The sequence below is a fragment of the Pleurodeles waltl genome, chromosome 11 (assembly GCF_031143425.1).
Source record: "Pleurodeles waltl isolate 20211129_DDA chromosome 11, aPleWal1.hap1.20221129, whole genome shotgun sequence".
Classification (NCBI taxonomy): domain Eukaryota; kingdom Metazoa; phylum Chordata; class Amphibia; order Caudata; family Salamandridae; genus Pleurodeles; species Pleurodeles waltl.
The window spans coordinates 18,126,193-18,145,820 of NC_090450.1; the positions used below are offsets into that span (position 1 = coordinate 18,126,193).

Consider the following 19,628-nt stretch of genomic DNA (forward strand, 5'->3'; position numbering starts at 1 on the left):
ATCCACAGTAAAATCCTTATTACATGTGACCTGTTAGTTTTGTTGTGATTGCACTTGGTACAGAAATGGCATAGCAAAAGAATTATCAGTTTGTCGGCAACATGTCTAGTCATCACAACACCAGCAATAGAACTCACTAGGTATAGCTGTAATATTCTTCAGATTGAATATTGTGGAGAAGCATATGTAAATTGCCACATTAAGAGTGTTCATGCATGTTATTCTTCACAAACATATTTTCCAATAATTTTACCAATCCGAATGAGTAGGAACGCTCAATAAAAAGAATTCTGGAAGAGGGTCAATTATATCAATTATATTGACACACTCATAGTGAGGGCTAAGATTTAGTACCCAGTGTTGTGAAAATCACCGATATCAATTTTGGATTTCTGGATTAGATCATTCTCGGTAGTAATGTCTTTTGTTTTTTCTCCTGTAACAAGAAACGACAAAACCTACTACCTTGGTAACCACAGTGACATCTGAAAGTACAAGCACATTATCATCAACTGCAGGTATCCTCTTTAGTTCATCGTGTTTCTTTGTTTCTGTTTTTCAGTGTCGCTCACAAGCACAGTTTATTTTATTATGTGTCTTTTATTTCTCCTTTCTTTAGCCTTTCTTTTATTTAAACCATTCTATTTCTTTTTCATCTTTTAATTATATCTTGATTTCTGTTTTATATTTTACTTTTGAAAGCTTAAAAGCATGTACTTTTCAAACCAATAGCCTGATTCATTACTTGGTAGATGTGGGGCATCCAATGTAAAAAGGCAATTATGCAATCCAGATGACTATGGGTATACAAATATAAATGAACACTGAATACCTCGTTTACAGATGTAATGGTACACTTTCGTATAGGCTTCTGATTTTTTCCATTTCACAAAGGAATTTTAGGAGTAGTATCTTTATGCCTGCGGAGACTCCACAATAGTGGAAAGAATCAGCACATAAAAAGATAGGTGCACATAAAGAGCTTACCAGTAAAATTATTCTGGGAATTGGAAAGAAACATAAAACTTACACAAAAGTGTACGTTTAATCTTCCAAACCAAAAACGCAGCAAGCTCATAGATCGCGCACCTATCCCAATATATCTCCAACTAAATCCAAAACAAGTTTTGTATTTTTCTCTGTGTGAACCTAAACCAAACACCTGCTGCTAGGGTGTACACCTTTTGTAAAAAAAAAAAAAAGGGGGGAAAAAACACATTCATAAAGAGTAATGGTGGTGCAACACTTTTTTAAATAAACAGATCCTGAATTAAAAAGTCCTATTCTTTTGAATTAAAAGTGTGAAAAATCTTCTCTTTATTTTCTTCCTCTTTTTCTCAATGATGTATACAATTATGGTAACAACAGCCAACGCGTTTCGTCCTCCAACATAGGATTTCTTCAGGGCTGTAATATAACACATATAGGTGGTCATTCTGACCCTGGCGGTCTTTGACCGCCAGGGCGGAGGACCGCGGGAGCACCGCCGACAGGCCGGCGGTGCTCCAATGGGGATTCCGACCGCGGCGGTAAAGCCGCGGTCGGACCGGCACCACTGGCGGGGTCCCGCCAGTGTACCGCGGCCCCATTGAATCCTCCGCGGCGGCGCAGCTTGCTGCACCGCCGCGGGGATTCCGACCCCCCCTACTGCCATCCAGATCCCGGCGGTCGGACCGCCGAGATCCGGATGGCGGTAGGGGGGGTCTCGGGGCCCCTGGGGGCCCCTGCAGTGCCCATGCCACTGGCATGGGCATTGCAGGGGCCCCCGTAAGAGGGCCCCTACATGTATTTCACTGTCTGCTGCGCAGACAGTGAAATACGCGACGGGTGCAACTGCACCCGTCGCACAGCTTCCACTCCGCTGGCTCGATTCCGAGCCGGCTTCATCGTGGAAGCCTCTTTCCCGCTGGGCTGGCTGGCGGTCTGAAGGCGACCGCCCGCCAGCCCAGCGGGAAAGTCAGAATTACCGCCGCGGTCTTTCGACCGCGGAACGGTAACCTGACGGCGGGACTTTGGCGGGCGGCCTCCGCCGCCCGCCAAGGTCAGAATGAGGGCCATAGTGCACATTGAAAACACAAACAACAATAAACAAATACCCACATATCACATGTTCAAAAAATTTAGCTTATTTACACATATGGACAGACATACATATAGATAGCTATAAACATTTATTCAAACAAACTAATAAAAACATAACAACAAGAAAAACTGGCAAGTGTACGTTTACCTTTGTTAGTCAGGCCCTGAGTACTCATATGAAGCATCTGTTGTTCCGCTACTAAAGATTGCTTCCTCTTAAATCTGAATTCACCATAAAATCCTTTTTTATGAACGACCCGTTAGTTGCAAATGGTATGTAGCTATGTAGCACAAATTACGTGGCCCTTGAGAATTGACCATTTAGCAGGAATAACATTTGTCTGTTGCCCTCCAGCTTGAGGATTCACTAACTCAAAGCTGGGTCACTCTTCAGATGGAATACAGGGAAGTAAACTTTTGGCTGCTGTGTTGGATTGGGTGACAAGTTTCAGAATCTGGGCCTAAATGTTTTAACCATCACTTATAGTTCCCATTACTGCTTCAGTTTATTCATAGTATTAATGTATTGTGTTTTTTGTCTTTTAACAAGAAACAACAAAACCTACTTCCATGGTAACCACCACAGGAAAATCAGAAACTACAAGCACCCCAACTTCAACTGCAGGTATCTGTTTTTGTTCAAACTTTTTGTTGCTCATTTTAATTGCTGCACACAAACACAAGTATTTTTATCAAGTGTCTTCCATTTTGCCTTTCCCTTTTCCCTGTTTCTTTCATTTCACCACCCACTTCGTTTGAAAGTCATATCTTAAATATTTCTTGTTTGTTGATTTCATATTTTACTTCCAAGTATTTAAAAATATTAATTGTTGAATGAAGCACGTAAATAATAATTTGGTAGATGAGTCATCCTCTGTAACACAGACAAAATACTGTCCAGATGATCTTGACTATGCATATATCAACAGACAATGAAAGAGCAGATGCAGCATTGGTTGCTTTTTGACCGTAGTATCCCTCCACCTAAATCTGAATCCACAGTAAAATCCTTATTACATGTGACCTGTTAGTTGTGTTGTCATTGGACTTGGTACAGAATTGGCATAGCCATAAGAATTATCAGTTTGTCAGCAACACGTCTAGTCATCACAACACCAGCAATAGAACTCACTAGGTATATCTGTAATAATTTTCAGATTGAATATTGGGGAGAAGCATATTTAAATTGCCACACTGAGTTCATGCATGTTATTCTTCACAAACACATTTTCCAATAATTTGACCAATCTGAATGAGTAGAAATCCACAGTAAAAAGAATTTTTGAAGAGGGACAATTATATCAATTATATTGACACTCTTGTAGTGAGGGCAAACATTTAGCACCCAGGGTTGTATAAATCACTAATATCAATTTTGGATTACTGCATTAGATGATTCTCAGTAGTAATCCCTTATGTTTTTTCTCCTGTATCAAGAAATGACAAAACCTACTACCATGGTAACCACAGTGACATCTGAAAGTATAAGCACATTATCATCAACTGCAGGTATCCTTTTTGGTTCATCATGTTTCTTCGTTTCTGTTTTTAAGTGTCTCTCACAAGCACAGTTTATTTTATGATGTGTCTTTTACTTCTCCTTTCTTTAGCCTTTCTTTTCATTTCAATCATTCTTTCTATTTCTTTTTAATCTTTTAATTATATCTCGATTTCTGTTTTATATTTTACGTTTGAATGCTTAAACACATGTGCTTTTCAAACCAAGAGCCTGATTCATTACTTGGTAGATGGGGGACATCCAATGTACAAAAGCTATTACGCAATCCAGATGACTATGGGTATACAAATATAAATGAACACTGAATCCCTGGTTTACAGATATAATTGTACACTTTCGTTTAAACTTCTGATATTTTCCAGTTCACTAAGGAATTTTAGGAATAGTATCTTTATGCCTGCGGAAACTTCACAATAGTGCAGAGACTCAGCACATAAAAATATAGGTGCTCATAAAGAGATTACTAGTAAAATTATTCTGTGAATTGGAAACAATTATAAAACTTACACAAAAGTGTATGTTTACCTTTGTTAGTCAGGCCCTGAGTACTCATATGAAGCATCTGTTGTTTTGCGGCTGATGACTGCTTCCTCTTAAATCTGAATTCACCATAATATCCTTTTTTACAAACGACCTGTTAGTTGCAAATGGTATGTGGCACAAATTACTTGGCCCTTGAGAATTGACCATTTAGCAGGAATAACATTTGTGTGTTGCACTCCAGCTTGAGGATTCACTAACTACAAGCTGGGTCACTCTTCAGATGGAATACAGGGAAATACACTTTTGGCTGCTGTGCTGGGTTAGGTGACAAGTTTCAGAATCTGGGCCTAAGTGTTTTAACCATCACCATCACATTACTGCTTCCGTTTATTCACAGTATTGTATTTTTTCCCTTATAACAAGAAACAACAAAACCTACTTCCATGGTAACCACCACAGAAAAATCAGAAATGACAAGCACCCCAACTTCAACTGCAGGTATCTTTTTTTGTTAAAACTTTTTGTTTCTCATTTTAAGTGCTGCACACCAACTCGAGTGATTTTATCATGTGTCTTCCATTTGGCCTTTCCCTTTCTCCTGTTTCTTTTATTTTACCACCCACTTCGTTTGAATGTCATATCTTAAATATTTCTTGTTTGTTGATTTCATATTTTACTTCCAAGTTTTGAAAAATATTAATTGTTGAATGAAGCACCTTTAATAATAATAATTTGGTGGATAAGAGTTATCCACTGTGGCACACCAAAAATATTGCCCAGATGATCTTGACTATGCAAATATCAACAGACAATGAAAGAGCGGATGGAGCATTGGTTGCTTTTTGACTAGTATCCTTCCACCTAAATCTGAATCCACATTAAAATCCTAATAACATGTGACCTGTTAATTGTGTTATGATTGGACTTGGTACAGAAATGGCATAGCCATATGAATTATGAGTTTAGTCATCACAACACCAGCAACAGAACTCACTAGATATAGCTGTGATAATGTTCAGATTGAATATTGGGGAGAAGCATATGTAAATAGCCACACTAAGAGTGTTCATGCATTCTATTCTTCACAAACATATTTTCCAATTGTTTTACCAATCCGAATGAGTGGGAACCCACAGTAAAAGGAATTTTGGAAGAGGGACAATGTTATCAATTATATTGACACACTCATAGTGAGGGTCTACATTTAGCACCCTGTGTTGTAAAAATCACTAATATCAATTTTAGATTACTGCATTAGATCATTCTCGGTAGTAATGTCTTATGTTTTTTTCCTGTAACAAGAAACAACAAAACCCACTACCATGGTAACCACAGTAAAATCTGAAAGTACAAGCACATTATCATCAACTGCAGGTATCCTTTTTGGTTCATCAAGTTTCTTTGTTATCTGGGCCTAAGTCTTTTAGTCATCACTGATAGCAGTTCACATTACTGCTTCATTTTATTCACAGTATTAATTGTGTTCTTTCTCTTATAACAAGAAACAACAAACCCTACTTCTATAGTAACCACCACGGAAAAATCAGAAACTACAAGAACCCCAACTTCAACTGCAGGTATCTTTTTCTGTAAATATTTCTTGTTGCTCATTTCAAATGCTGCACACAAACTCAAGTCATTTTATCATGTGTCTTTCATTTTGCCTTTCCCTTGCTCCCATTTTTTTCATTCCACCACCTTCTTCATTTGAATGTCATATCTTAGTATTCAATAGTTCTTGAATACTTCTTGTTTGTTGATTTCATATTTGACTTTTAGGTATTTAAACATATTTATAGTTGAACGAAGCACCTATGTAATAATTTGGTGGATGTGAGACATCCACTGTAACACAGCAGAAATTTTGTCAAGCTGATGTTGACTGTGCAAACATCAACAGACAATAAATCTGCAGATGGGGAATCTGTTACCTTTTTTACTGTAGTATCCTTCCACCTAAATCTAAAACGACAGTAAAGTCCTGATTACTTCTGTCCTGTTAGTTGCGATTGGACTTGGAACAGAAATGACACAGCCTTCAGAATTCTCAATTTGTCATCAACGCCTCTGGTCAATCGCACTAGGCACCTCACTAGGCACAGTGGTGATAATCTTCAGATTGAACACCAGAGAAAAGTATATGTAATTTCCCACTGTTAGAGAGTTCCCTCCTGCATGGTAGTCTCCAAAAACATATTTTCCCATTATTTCACCATTCTGAATGAGCTGGAACCCACAGTAAAAGGAATTCTGAAACAGGGGCAATTATATTGGGAGACTCACATTGAGGGCCTAACTTTGGTACCCAGTGTTGTAAACATCACTCATATAAATTTAGATTACTGCATCATATCATTCTCAATGTTAATACCTTAATTTGTTTCTCCTGTAATAAGAGGCAATAAAGCCTACTGCAATGGAAACCACCACAGTGAGATCTGAAAGTACAAGCACATCAACATCAACTGCAGGTATCCTTTTTGGTTCATCATTTTTCTTTGATGCTAGTGACTCACAAACACAGTTTATTTTATCATGTGTCTTTTATTTTTCCTTTCTTTTGCCTTTCTTTTAGTTTCCACCATTCCTCCTGTTTCCTTCTAATCTATTAATTATATCTTGATTTCTTTTTTTGTGTTACTTTGGAATACTTGTATTTTTCAAACCAAGAGTCTAATTCATTATTTGGTAGATGTGGGACATACAATGTGAGTATACAACATAAACAGACACTGAGACCCTCATTACGAGTTTGGCGGTCCATTGACCACCACATTGACGATGGTGGTAGTACCACCCGTGGCCCAGCAGAGAAGACCACCATATTATGAGCATGGCGGTGTTCCCAACAGAACACAGCCAATACACCACCAGTATCGCCAGTGGCAGGCATCTTCAGGCCGGTGGGGACCATGTTTCTGCCAACCATATTACGTGGCTGCACACCGCCAGGATTTCCGGGACGGTTAAATCGCCACAAAAAGCCTGGCGGAAACAAACAACATAAAAGGAGACACTCATCTTCAGGAACACAGACACATCCGCAGCCACCATGGAACCCGAACTTGAACTCTTCCCACTGCTCCTGCTGGCCAACTACTCCAGAACCCGCAACGGCGACGAAGACAACAACCAAAAGTACACCCACCTTGCACACACACTGGGGGGGAGGCCATTAGTAAACACCCATTGACAACACACAACCCCGGCACGGCTAACCATGGCCACACACACACCCAAACATACACCCTTACCAACACACAAACACATCTACATACACACACCCACACAAACAACACACATCAAAGCCAACATACACGTGCCTTACACACACCACACCGCACACACACAACGCACCGCACACACACACCAGAGCCACTGTCAAACACATCTACACACAACACAAAATGAGTCACACAACGACAACACAATCGTAACCACACAAATGCATTGTCAGAGAGGCACACCGCATACCTCTACAGGAAAACACATACTGACAGCAACACGTAACAACAGCACATAACCATTATAAACAATACCACTGCCAAACAATGTGTGTGAGCACACACCACGTCCACCCAACACACAAAGTACATCGCAGATGCATCACAACACACACACCACTACCACACAATGCCACATAACACCAACACAACACATCACAACAAGTTTCAGCACAACTCACCCACACAACTCATGCTGCTACACAAACACATCGCATACACAGAAGACACACACCAAATTGCACATGTACAACACATACATGTAGAAGGAAAGCCAGGATAAGTTTGTAACCATCAACACCAATGGTGAAGTGGTGCAGATATATTAAAATATATAAATAGATGTGAAAAAAAATATATACAAAATGGGCCTACTGGCCAGTCCAATAGTTCTCAGTGCCCCTGGCACACTGGGCAATGTCTCTCCGCCCAACTTGACTCCTGACTGCAAAATGGCCCTTACATGGCAGGGGCATCAATGGGGCAAGCTGGCACTGCAGCGGTGATTGGGGGGAAGGGGGGGCTTGGGACTGGGAGGGAGGTCCTTTGGTTTAGGGTTGGGGGGGTTGCCCTTAGGCTTCGACTTAGGTGGAGGGTCCTTGATTTTGGGTTTGGGAGGGCTGTCCCTAGCTTTTGTTGGGGTCAAAGTCATAGGTGTGGTAGGGGCATGGGCAGTACAAGGGGGGTCATGGGAGGACTGGGAAGTGGAAGGACTGGGTCTGGGGGATAGCATGGACTGGGTCAGTGAGAGGGAAGGGAAACACATACAGAAATCTTGTTTTTGGAACACAAGGGCAGTCATGGGAAAAACATTTGGGAGTGGAGGGAGAAGGGAGTGCTTGAGAGGTGTGCACGTGTATGTGCCTTGGGTGCTGGTGCATGGGTGGATGTCATGTGTGTTCTGGGTGTCCGTTGGGTGGGTGCGTGCTGATGTTTAGGTGTACTGAGAGGAGGGGGAGATGCAGGGAGATGCCAGGGTGGATGTGTGAGTGTCTTTTGGGGTGTTGTGTGCAGGTAAGGTGGATGTACTGCATGTGGGGGTGTTGGTAGTCGTGGTGAGTGCGCATGTGGTGTATGTGGTGGATGTATGTGTGTCTGCTATTGTGGTGATGGTGAGCATGAGGGGACTGGTAGCTGGATCGGGGAGTGTTGATGTGGTGATTGTAGGTTTGAGTGGTGTAGTGTCTGTGAGGGAGGAGGTGGTGAGGGAGTCAGTGTAGGGAGTGGATGTTGTTGTGTCTGCATGTGTCAGTTGTCTGTGTGCATGGCGGTGGTGTGACTTGCGGTGCCTGTGTTTGTCTTTGTGAACCGTGTCTGTTGAGGTGGAAGAATGAGGGTCTGTGTGCTTTGGATGGGTGTGGGGAGAGGGGTGTGGAATTGGGCACAGGTAAGTCGGGGGGGACGGAAGATGAAGGGACACTGGCTGCCGTCAATGAAGAGGCCAGAGCCTGAAAGGATCTCTGTAGGCCAGTGAATACTTTGCAGGTAGGCATTCATCTGTTCCATCTGTGATGCCAGTCCCTGGATGGCATTCCCAATGGTTGAATGTCCCACAGATATGGAGCTCAGGAAGTCAATAGCCTCCTTATTGAGAGCAGCAGGGCTGACTGGGGCAGGGGCAGAGGTGTCTGCGGTGAAGGAGACACCCACCCTCCTGGTGAGAGGGCACAGGCAACTGGGTGGGGAGCTATAGGGAAGATGGTCCTGGTAAGGGGGGTGGTGGACAAGGATAATCCTGGACTGGTCCCAGATGTGTCCGCCACCACCAGGGAGCATCCATCGGAGGAGGAATCCGAGGAGGATGTTGTTGATCTGGTCTCCCCCATGGCACTGCCCTCGCCCTCCTTCCCACTGGTTCCCTCAGCTCTGCTGGTCTCAGCCTCCTGGGTCCCATGGGCTGCAGCTTCCCCACTCACTGGTGCACCTTCTCCCTCACCTGATGATGCACACAAAGACAGAGGGAAGGAGGGTTGGAGAGAAAGAAAGGGTGCAATGGGTGAATACCTACTCTTCATTCACACAGAATAAAAACCTAATAATCTTCTGAAATGCCATGCTATTGCATGCTTTTGAACTGACATGCACATCTGACTGAAATCATAGGACAAACTGAAGCTATGCAGTGAAAACCTACTGATATGGAAACATTTGGCACACTTTGACTTGATGAAGGGTCATACAATGCACAGTAGCACAGTACTTGCCACACTACCATGGTCCTTTACATAGACATACCCTGTCCTCCTTACCCATACGATTCCTGCATTGCAAGGTAGCATTCCAACAAATCCATTAACAATGTGTACAGTAATATCTTGGCCCCCTGCAGCCATCTACACCTACAGTATGAGGCAGCAGATTGAGGACTCACCAATTTCCTCTGTCATAGTGGCAGACTATTACTGATGGCAATGCGCTGACACCTAAGGTATACTGATGCTGATGGAAGGACCTGGTCACTCAACAAATGTGTAATGTGGTCAGACAAACTCAAACATGGGAGTAAGTCCCCTCATGAGTCACTGTCTGCATGGCATTGGCAGACATAATCGATATAAATCCTGCCAGGGTGGCTCATAACCATAGCCAATGTGCAAGTACCAAGGATGTACACCACATCTTACCACTAGTAGGCTACCCAAACCCATACATGTACAAGGAAAACAACAATGGAGCAAGTAGGCACCCCTGCTTCAAACCATTTTGTGTCGGGAGCCTCTCAGATAGCCCCAGTTTGAACCCCAGCAGAACTTGGCACCACTTTGTAGAATAAAGGGTGACAACTAACTGCAATAGAGTTCTAGGCTTGCCTAACAACTGCTTCCACAGCATTGGATGGTCAACTTTGTCAAAAGCCATGGAAACGTTGATAAACACAGCATAGACTGGACAACCTCTGATGGTCACATATTTTTCATTGAAGAGTTGCAGGGCTGCAATATTATCTAGGGTCTCATATTTTTCCTAAAGCCTATTTACTCTAACTGGATAATCTTATTAACTTCTGCTGAGCTATTAGGCTGGGCCACTAAGCATCTAGTGTAGACCTTATTTACTGCGTCTAACAGGGCAACTTGACGTTAGTTTACAGGTGGGCTGTGATTACCCTTCTTGTATAATGGAACAATAATACTTCTGGTCCATGAAGAGGGCACTGTCGCATTAACATAACAGAATTCAAAAACCGGAAATAATAGCCTAACCCATAGTTTTGCTTCTTTTTTTACTACTGAGATCGGCCCTTCATATGGGCCCACTGTGGGAGAAGACCGCATGACATGGGTCGAAGAATCGATCTGCAAGGTTAGGGGCATTATAACTAGATGTAGCAAAATCACAGCCAAACGGCACCTCTTCAATACAAAATGTATGAAGCTGGCCCAACTATCCGCTCCTATATAGGAGGGGAAGGACCTTACTTTAGAGCTACAGCAATTCACAACTATCTCCCAAAATTATCCTAAATTATTATTTTTGTATACAGCTTCTCTTAAATCTTCCCGCCTATGAAATAAACTCTTCTTTTTTTATGCTTGCCTTTAAGCGACTTCTTTTCCTTACCAGAAGAGATATGTATCTATCTTCTTCCTTAGAAAAGGAAGCACACTGCTTTCTAATTAGCCGATGTATTTCCTGGTTCAACAGAAGGATGTGCAAAGATATTGATTTATAGGGAGCCTTAGTATGCCTCAAAATGGCATTTTATGTAATCTTCTTCATGAATTGGCTTGAAAAATGGAAAACATCAGCTTTCAAGGAATCCAGATCATTAACAGCCTTCTCCGGAAGCACTTTCAAATAAGAGATCTTACAAGGGTCCCATTGGATCTTACCTGAGTGTTTATTAAGTTCTGAATTGGGACCATCAATTTTCCATTAACCTACTGGAGTCATACTTGCTTCTAAATAGAGAACTAGTTATCTGTGATCTGTAGACATGGAATATAAGATTTTCAAGTCAGCTACAAGAATGATAAGTATGAATCAATAAGATAATCAATAATTGAGTATCCCTTCTGAGATTTACAGGTATGCTGCACAGGGGAGACTAGGATACATTTCCCATTTACAATCACACATTAATTTTTTCTCAATTGCTCAAGGAGTACCTGTCCTCTCTTATCCATTCTTATATTTGGTGAAAACGTAGTGGGGGAATATGCAGTGCTTCCTCTTTTTCTATCTCCAAAAATAAACTGACTGTAAGGTTGGATACTTTACAATTTAAGTCTCTAATCAAAATGACCTGATGTTTACTCTCCTTCTCTATGGCCTTGCTTCCAGCCGCATTATAGGAAACCATGTTTAATTTGCTGCTAATTAAAGAGTTTAAAACCTGGGTCTGAGATATGGACACCATTATGTACACTTGCCAACCAATTCCATTTTAGACACTCCTCATCTGCTTGAGTTGGGGAAGGTCTGGAGCCCTGAATACTTAGATGTGCCACATATCTTCCATCAATCTCAAGAGAGATCTGCAAATGTTTTGGGTCTTCAGCTGAGAATTTGATTGAAGACAAAGGTCATGATTCATGTTGGGCATTACGCAAATTAACAGACCAATTGTTAAGAGTTTTATTTTCCCCCACAAACTGGAAACACATTAATCCCTCAACATTGAAGGGAGTCACTATTTTGGAAGACCAAATTCCTGACATTTTTAGATGGTAATAGAACCCTTCCTTTTGATCCAGCCCTTGTGTGACTCAAAGTAACGAGAGAACTATCACTGCTGCGGATTAACTTCAAAACTCAATGGCTGCAAAGCAACATAATAAAGAATGGTTCAAATCAGATCATAATCAAATAGAGCAACAAAGTCCAATGTAAGAATATTTGCAAGAAGAAAAATGGGAAGGTAATCTTTCTCGTCAGTCCGTATTGATGTTAACTTGTCTTTAGCCATCAAATCAAATGGTTCAGCCACTGGATTAAGGGAAGAAGATAGAGGACTGGCTGATGATGAAGTTGCCACCATTGCACCGGTGTCATCCCTGTCCAGAGAAGACGAGGATAAGGGAACTATTTTTGAGGAATAACCCCTTATTCTGAGGAGCATTAATATCCTGAATAGACAAGTTAATTGTTTCAGCCTTTAGGATAGATTCCCTAGCTTCTTGAACACACAGTGTTTTTTGGGGCTTTTTCAAAATTCTCCATTTGTTTTTCTCATGCTCTGATTTTTCACTTTGGCTTTACCATTAGACTAAGCAGATTCTGATGTATCACCCAGGCATATTTTAGCCTGGTCTTTAGGCCTAAAGGTGGTGTAAGGGCCTCTGGCCCAGAAAACAGGGCTTTCACTGGTAAACACGTTACAGCATCATTCATTGAACATAAGTCAGAAAAGCTTTTAATTGAGAAGATGGGACTTTCCACGCTTAGCTGCTTCTTGTGTAGGTCCCAAAATTACCTTGAAATGGGGTTTGCCAACTTCCAATACATGATCTTTTTTTTAATGGAGGTTGGCTGGAGCCACCTACCCTGATACATTTGGGTGAGTTGGCTTGCGCCCGCTGGGTGGAAGCCCCCAGCTTTGCACGAGCCTCTCTTTTTGATAGCTGTAGGGCCTGGTTTGAATTCACCCCATTTTCCTTTGGGTTCATCAGCACTTTCAGAATCGAAGATAAAATATCTTGAGAATAGTCCGTATTGGTTACAAATTATGCAATGAGGGCTAGAATGGAGGACAAGATTTTCTCCAAACATTTGAGCGCCTCTAAGACTTGCACATTTTGGCCTGGGAGATTACAAGAAGGCTTCCCAAGCAAATCCAAATTAGGAGTAGCTGACAGCTGTAGGTCTACTGATGAGTGTTCTGTTGGCGTATTGCTAAATAGCTTTAGACCGGTTACCTGGGACAGAATTGGTGGCGCTCTGAGGGAGCTACTCTCCTTCAGCGGATGATGTCTTGGGTTCACCTCCAAATTTATATCTGGAAGGGTAATGTCCTCATTATGACGATTGAAGACCACCTCCGAATCTGAATTCCCAATTACCGTGCCTGCCATACATGGGGAGAGTAACAACACAAGATTGTGATCTGACCCCATCTCTGATGGATCTGGGAGTGACTCCAATTTAGATACCGGGTCATCTTGCACCACATTCTTTTTGTAGCAAAAGAAAATATCTGATTCACACCCTTCATTCGATTTGCATGTGCTAACTTGTTTCTAGGGGGAATAGTTTTTTTTGCAGGCACTTAGATGAATCAGACTGCCTGAATGGAGCCTCCCTGCAATCATATTGATACCTTCTTTTCTTAAGTGTACACAGTGTCCTTATACTCAATGTCATTGGTGAACCAAGGGATAATAACAAGGAAAAAATGGGTCAACACTAAGAGAAGCAGCTATTATAGCACACACTATATCGCCAGATGCCTGGGCCGGTACGCAGAAAAAGACCGCTCCGCGTAAGCAAGCTCAACTGCCCTAATACTGGCCACCTCTGCTCAGCACTGAAGACAAGTCTGGTGCCTACTGCACTCCTAAACCTCACTTGCCATCTAGAGAAGACCAAGATTAAAAACTAAAATTGAAAATCATATATAGAGTGTAATGCTCATGTTACTTTCACTAAATACAATCTCTAAGGACTCCAAATTTTTATAGGGCCTTTAAGAGCGGGTCAACATATTTCGCGTCTATCGGTCCATCCGGATCCATTGACGCTTCATCAGGACCAATCAATAAATCATCTCTTCACAAACAAAAAAGAAAAACCACCTCTATTAAGGTAGAGAAACTGGTCACTTACATTTAAGTACACTGATTACGTCAGGTCGCCCATCCCCAATTTGAGAACAGGCCCCCTGGGAAGCACGTCCCTAGGACTCAGATTGACAGATTAGAGTGGACCTACCCTCTGGAACAGAAAACCACCACAACATCATCTGAAAGTACAAGCACACATAACGTCCACTGCAGGCCTCCTTTTTTTGTTTATTGTGAAATATTGAGTTGTTGGTTGAATTGGGGATGGTCCCTGTTTAAGCAAAGGTATCAATCCCTGTCAGGGTGAACCACCAAAATACCCTAAATTAACCTCTGCTTAACCCTGGATAGCTTGGCATAAAAAGCAAACAGGTTGTACTTAGAAGCAATATGCAAAATATGTATGCAGCACACAGCAATAAAGTGAAAATCCAACATAAGAAAAATCCAACAACAATTCAGAAAAATAGAGTACATTTTATTAAATTATTTCACGTCAAAATGACAAACATTCAATCAGCAGAGCCAGAGTTATGATTTTTTAGAGTTTTCAGTAAAACTAGAACCTAAACAATCAAAGCCCCAATCACGGACATCACAGTCACATAGGACCAGGTCAAAGTTGAAATATCTGGCCAACCAGGGTGGAGTGCGTGTCTGAGTCAAAAGGTGGATTAAGCCCGGACAGCACTTACCTTCGGACTTAGAAGAACTTTCAAGAATATTGTTTTGAGAAGGTAAAGTTCAGCGGGGGAAGGCTGTAGGTGAGGTACAAGGAAGGAGCGTTGTCCTGGGGTAACGCTGGATGAAGTTGTGGTGCAGATTTCTATGTTCGGACTTAGGGCCATATGTACAAACACATTTCCCCATAGACACAGAATGGGTAAAACCCTTTGCTACATCTGGCCCTTAGTCACTTTTAAGAAAGTCAAACATCTCCAGCTGGACCAGGCAGGAGACTGTAGCCAATGAGAGTTCCTGGAGGCCAGACAAATTTCTGACAAAGGACCGTTGAACATGATTTGCTGCTGTGCAGAATATAGTGGGGGCCACAGCGAAGTCAGGCAAAATGACGATAAACTTCTGGTGGATTGACGAGCAGGTTGATACCAGTCTTCTGTCGGTTCTCAGAGCAGTTTTTAGCCCAAAATGTTCTAAACCCCAAGGCTTGGATTTTTGCTATCTGGGCACCTATAACACCTCTCCAAGGGTCCAGGACTGGAGGGGCAACCATTGGGGTGTTAGGACACACTCAGTCTGGGTCCAGGTGACGGTTCAAGATGGTTGGAGCCTTTTGGGTCCATGAGGATCTGATCAGGAGGCCAGCCAACTAGCCCTTGGAGTTACTCTGGTAGTCTTGGGTTAATGCAGTGGGACAAGGCTCAAGCCGCAGGGCAGGCCTCCAATTGTCCTGGCAGGCTTCACATAGCAGAGCAGTCCTTCCAGGTTGGGCTAAGCAGTCTTCTGAAATACACCACATACCACAGCAACAGGCAGTCCCCTTGGAGTTCAGAAAATGAACTAAAGAGTGGGTCAGGGAGTCCTATTTTTATACTTAGTGCCTTCTGTGAAGTATATGTTTCCAGAGAATTCCCTTTAAAGTTCTTGGAGTACCTGCCTTCCCTGCCCTGGCTGCAAGATGGCTGCATGAACAATGCAGTAGTGACAGGTCTTTTGTGTGAAGGCAGTGCACAGCCTATTTAGTTGTAAGTGGTCTGTGCCACGCTCTGAACCCATCCTGCCAGCGATGGCCCATCCAGGCACACCTAATCCCTCTATTGGGTGGCTGTCTGGGAGGAATAAACAAAGTCCATCTGACAACTACACCCAGTTATGTGACCCAGGAACAGGCTGCAAGGACCAAATAGCTAGGGCAGCAAAATGGCAACTTTCTAAACTGGTATTTTCAAAATTGTAATTTACAACCCAACATTAGTATTAAAGAAGGTTTTAAATGGCAATTTCTCAGACACCAAACATGAAACGTCTACCAATTCCCAATCACAAGTTAGCACTTATTAAATATAAAAAGGCAACACAATGTTATCTTTTTGGAGAGGTAGGCCTCACAATAGTGAAAGAGAAATTTAGAAGTTTTTTCGCTATCAGGATATGTTAAAACTTACAGGTACATGCCCTAACTTTTAGTTACAGTGCACCCTGCCATATGGGCTACTAGAGCCTACCTTATGGATAACATATATGTAATAAAAGAGGGGTTTATGAGTTGGCAAGGTAATTATCAGGCCAAGTCAAATTGACAGTTTAAAACTGCATTCAGGCTGCAATGGCAGACCCTGGACATGTTTTAAGGGGCTATCTAAGTGGGTGACACTATTAGTGCATGCAGGCCCACTAGTAGCATTTCATTTCCAGTGAGTCACCTTTGAAATTCATGCAGGCCAGACTGCTGACACTGTACTTTCTTGGTGGTGGCAAACAGATTTAACCTAGGTTCACCCCACTGCGGAAAGAGACCGTGCACCACCTATGGATGGAGGAGGCACCATTTGTGATCCGTTGAGTTCCTCCACTCTGACATTCAAAGAGCCTGCGAGGTGTTGAACCACCAGCGAAATGCCCTAATGTTCCATCCATGTCCAGAGACGCAGGCCCTTTTGACAGACAGTCCACGACGCCACCCTGCCCTGCTTGTTGCAGTACCTCATTGCGGTGGTGTTGTCCATGAACACCTACACCAGTCTTACCTTGATCGAAGGAAGAAAGGCTTTCAACGCCAAGCAAATCACTAGAAGCTCCAACAGGTTGATGTGGGGCTCAGACTGTGCTGTGGTATGGAGTTTCCTGATCGATACCTCTGCCAGATGACCGACCCAGCACAGGAGTGATGCATCTGTCACTACAGTAAGATCTAGTTGAGGAAGGGAGAGGGGTCTCCAACTGACCAAATCATTGTTTGTTAGCTACTATGCAGACCTCTAGCAGTTAACTCCAAGATCTGGACCTAGTCTGAGAGATCCCTTGATGGTGTGCCCACTGGGCCTTCAGGTCTCACTGCAGAGCCTGCATATGCCAAAAACATTAGTAACAAGCAGGATGCAGGAGGCCATGAGGCCCAACAGCCTCTGAGTCAGTCTCATGAAAATCCAGGATATAGGCTAAAACTTTGGAATCGCAGTCTACAAATCCTGCATTTGCCACTCAGAAGAAGAGGCCTGAAACTGCACTGTGTCATAAATGGTTCTGACAAAAGAGAGCATTAAAAACTGCATTCAGGCTGCAATGGCAGACCCTGGACATGTTTTAAGGGGCTATCTAAGTGGGTGACACTATTAGTGCATGCAGGCCCACTAGTAGCATTTCATTTCCAGTGAGTCACCTTTGAAATTCATGCAGGCCAGACTGCTGACACTGTACTTTCTTGGTGGTGGCAAACAGATTTAACCTAGGTTCACCCCACTGCGGAAAGAGACTGTGCACCACCTATGGATGGAGGAGGCACCATTTGTGATCCGTTGAGTTCCTCCACTCTGACATTCAAAGAGCCTGCGAGGTGTTGAACCACCAGCGAAATGCCCTAATGTTCCATCCATGTCCAGAGACGCAGGCCCTTTTGACAGACAGTCCACGACGCCACCCTGCCCTGCTTGTTGCAGTACCTCATTGCGGTGGTGTTGTCCATGAACACCTACACCAGTCTTACCTTGATCGAAGGAAGAAAGGCTTTCAACGCCAAGCAAATCACTAGAAGCTCCAACAGGTTGATGTGGGGCTCAGACTGTGCTGTGGTATGGAGTTTCCTGATCGATACCTCTGCCAGATGACCGACCCAGCACAGGAGTGATGCATCTGTCACTACAGTAAGATCTAGTTGAGGAAGGGAGAGGGGTCTCCAACTGACCAAATCATTGTTTGTTAGCTACTATGCAGACCTCTAGCAGTTAACTCCAAGATCTGGACCTAGTCTGAGAGATCCCTTGATGGTGTGCCCACTGGGCCTTCAGGTCTCACTGCAGAGCCTGCATATGCCAAAAACATTAGTAACAAGCAGGATGCAGGAGGCCATGAGGCCCAACAGCCTCTGAGTCAGTCTCATGAAAATCCAGGATATAGGCTAAAACTTTGGAATCGCAGTCTACAAATCCTGCATTTGCCACTCAGAAGAAGAGGCCTGAAACTGCACTGTGTCATAAATGGTTCTGACAAAAGAGAGCATCTGAGAGGGAGTCAGGTGCTACTTTGGCACATTGATGGTGAACCCCATTGAGTGCAAGAGGTTTGCCATTGTCTGAAGGTCGCAGATGACTGCCTGGGGTGAGCGCGCCATCAAAGGCCAATCTTCAAGTTACGGAAAGGTTGGAACCCCTGACCCCCACCAATGAGCGGCAGCCACCGCCATCTCTTTCATGAACTCCTGAGGGATGCTCGTAAGGCCAAAGGCAAACAAAGTGATCCTGGTGCACTGTGAACCTCAGGTAAAGTATGTGGGCAGGTAGGATGGGCATGTGAGGAATATGCATCCTCCAAGCCCAACACTACCATCCAGTCTCCTGGGTCCAGGGCAGACAGAACTTGGGAAAGGATGAGCATTTTGAACTTCTCCTTTTTCAAGAAGAGGTTGAGAAAGCTCAGGTCTAGAGTAGGAAAAAATCCTCTGTCTGTCTTTGGCACTAGAAAGAAGCGTGCATAAAAACCACAACCTACTTCTGATGCAGGCATCCTCTCTATAGCACCCTTGGCCAAGAGAGCCTGCAGTTCTTGATGGAGCAAAGAGAGATGGTCCTCAATCAGTCAATCGTATGCCGGTGGAATGGGTTGTGGGGTAGTCACAAAGGTTAAGAAGTAGCCACTTTGGACAATCTATAGGACCCAATGGTTTGATGTCACTGACCACCAGTAGGGCAGGTAATGGCATATCTTGCCCCCACTGGTTACCCATGGTGGTCAAACTAAAGAGGCATGGAAACAGAGGCTTGTGGTAGGGTGGTGGACTGACCCAACCGCTGGTTGTCCAACAATGCTATGATAGCCCATGCCCTTGGCCACAAAAAGGTTCAGAAGCCTGTTGGCTGCGGTGGCTGGGAGGAAAGGGTGCAGCTAGAGACCCCTTCTGTGGCCATGAAATGGCAGAAGGCGGATTGGGGTTGGCAAGGGAAAATAGATAAGCCCATGGACCAGGCCATAGCTCTGCTGTCCGTAAAGCACTCCAGCCCTGAAACCGCCTTCTTTTCAAAAAGTCAGGAGCCATCAAAGTGCATGTCCATGAGAGTAGCCTGGACATCCCCTGAAAAGCCAGTAATTTTCAGCCAGGCATGGTGCCGCAAAGTCACCAACAATAAAATAGTTCTGCCCAGTGAG

General features: G+C 43.3%; 1 protein-coding gene and 1 long non-coding RNA gene across 3 annotated transcripts in view; both read left to right on the forward strand.

The window, feature by feature from the left end:
* Nucleotides 1-2,658: 2,658 nt before the first annotated feature.
* On the forward strand, nt 2,659-3,591 carry LOC138266541 (uncharacterized). Its single transcript, XR_011199536.1, has 2 exons — nt 2,659-2,707; nt 3,520-3,591. It is a non-coding gene; the product is annotated as an uncharacterized lncRNA (long non-coding RNA).
* Nucleotides 3,592-4,517: 926 nt separating this feature from the next.
* Nucleotides 4,518-19,628, forward strand: part of LOC138265247 (fibrillin-2-like) — a 514,969-nt gene continuing 499,858 nt past the window's right edge. For both annotated transcript variants that reach the window (XM_069212836.1, XM_069212838.1), the window contains exons 1-3: nt 4,518-4,582; nt 5,587-5,661; nt 6,481-6,555. In XM_069212836.1, the coding sequence (XP_069068937.1) occupies nt 4,528-4,582; nt 5,587-5,661; nt 6,481-6,555 (205 nt within the window). In that variant the 5' untranslated portion in view covers nt 4,518-4,527. The remainder of the gene's footprint in view (nt 4,583-5,586; nt 5,662-6,480; nt 6,556-19,628) is intronic.